We start from the raw sequence: 1,873 nt of genomic DNA on the forward strand, positions 1-1,873 counted from the left end.
GATGCCAATTGTTTCATCTCCTGGCACATCTGCTTGTGACTGTCTGCAGTCACATGGTTGATTTAATGATTGGTAGGCTGAATGTAAGTTCTGTGTGTGTGTGAACATCATTGCTTATTCTTCCTGCTTCCTTCCATCACTCTTGCCATGTCATTACTGCTCCCTAGCAAATCTGACAGTAAGTGTTGTACTCTTTTCCACTCTTTTTATACTGATTTTGTGATTTTCCTCAGAAATTGCACACACAACAACATAGTAGCCAGTAAGGGAATGGACATGGATGACAAGCTAGTCAAACGTATGCTCAGTGAGTACCTCTGTGAAGCACATTGTCACTGGCTCATATGCTAATGTGCTCTACAGGTTCTGACACAGAAAACGAACCAGAGGACAAGGTTGCAAAGGAGGAAACTGATGGATTGACCACAGATCCTGAGTCTGAAGACAAAGAGAGCTCAGACAATGATGCTCACAATGACAACAATTCAGAGGGTGAGGAGGTTTTGTCTGTGCCAGTGGAGGGTCAATCTGGCAGTAAGTCTCCTATTTCCTGATTTCTGATCTGTCTACTGACACAGAACATCTTGTAGATTGTAAGGTAACAGTAGAGGAGCTTGCAAAAGTAAAGGAGGACAAAGCTGCTGCTAGGGCTAAAGCAAAGGCAGAGGCTGAGAAAGCAACATGGGCCAAGGTTAAGGAAGAGGCTCAGGCTAAGGTGAAGAAGGAGAAGGAGAGGGAAAAGGAGAGGGAGAAGGAGAAGGAGAAGGAGAGGGAGAAGGAGAAGGAGAAGGAGAAGGCTACAGCCTTGGCACAGTCAGCAATGAAGCAGAAGGATAGGAAGGAAAAGGAGGGGTCTAAAGGTATGTGTGCAAGTATGGCTAACAAATTGTACACAATAACTAACTGTTTACACAGGTTCCAATACTGTTACAAACACAGAAAGGTTGAAGGTGGTAGTAGAAAAGGGGAACAAGCCAGGTACAAATTAAACATATGACTAACAAATCATACACTGCTGATGTTGTCTTTGCCTAGTTCCTGAAGAAGTTGTGAAACTGGAAAAGAAAAAGCCAGTCACAGAGAAAGAGAAGGTCAATACAAGAAGGGATGGGAAGGAGAAACAAGTCATAGTCAGTAAGTACAAGTATGGCTAACAAATTGTGCCAAGCTAATACAATGTTTCTCCTAGTTCCTCAAGTGGTTACAAAGCCAGAAAAGAAGAAAGAGGACAAAAGCAAGGAAAAAGGTAATGTGGATGAGGGGTAGTTGATTTTCTAGGTATACTGACTCCATTTTGTTGTCTAGAGCCAGTACTGGTGCTCCCAAGCAAGAAGCACACTATTGTAGAGGTGGAGATTCCAGTCTCTAGTAAGGAAACACATGCAAAAAACCGGAAGGTTGTGGTGGAGTCTTCAAGCAAGGAGGATGAGGATATCCCTCTGGATTGGGCAGAGGGAATGGTCTTCCACACACCTGAGTGTGTAAAGTGTGCAGAGAGGCACAAGGGTCCTCAGGGATCCACTCACTAGACTGTGATAGATTGGCTGTGTCACAGTAATCCAAGTAAGTCTGTTTCAATCTTATTTTTGACTGTGTCAATGGTGATCATTTGTGTAGAAAACCAGTGTACAACATACATATTCTGCCACTCCAGATGTAGCCTGAAGGGAATCCAGTGTAAGACTAGGGGGCAAACTGTAGAATTACACAGTACAACTCAGAACCTGTGTTCTGTCATCCCTCCAATCACACATAGTGAAGCTGGAACAGTCTACAACCTCCACTCACAGATGACCAAGGAGCTGAACAACCTGGAGTTGTAGCTGATGACAATGAAGAACGAGTTTGATGTAAAGATTATGGCTCTGAGGCA

The 1,873-nt window shown here is 43.7% G+C and overlaps 1 protein-coding gene across 1 annotated transcript; it reads left to right on the forward strand.

Moving 5' to 3' along the window:
- Nucleotides 1-270: 270 nt before the first annotated feature.
- Nucleotides 271-1,529, forward strand: FOMMEDRAFT_162865 (uncharacterized protein; the record flags this gene model as incomplete). Its single annotated transcript, XM_007272108.1, has 7 exons — nt 271-307; nt 364-534; nt 591-860; nt 916-978; nt 1,036-1,134; nt 1,190-1,246; nt 1,306-1,529. The coding sequence occupies 7 exons, from the start codon at nt 271-273 to the stop codon at nt 1,527-1,529; spliced, it is 921 nt and encodes a 306-aa protein (XP_007272170.1).
- Nucleotides 1,530-1,873: the final 344 nt, after the last annotated feature.

This window comes from Fomitiporia mediterranea, assembly GCF_000271605.1.
Source record: "Fomitiporia mediterranea MF3/22 unplaced genomic scaffold FOMMEscaffold_96, whole genome shotgun sequence".
NCBI classification, from domain to species: Eukaryota; Fungi; Basidiomycota; class Agaricomycetes; order Hymenochaetales; family Hymenochaetaceae; genus Fomitiporia; species Fomitiporia mediterranea.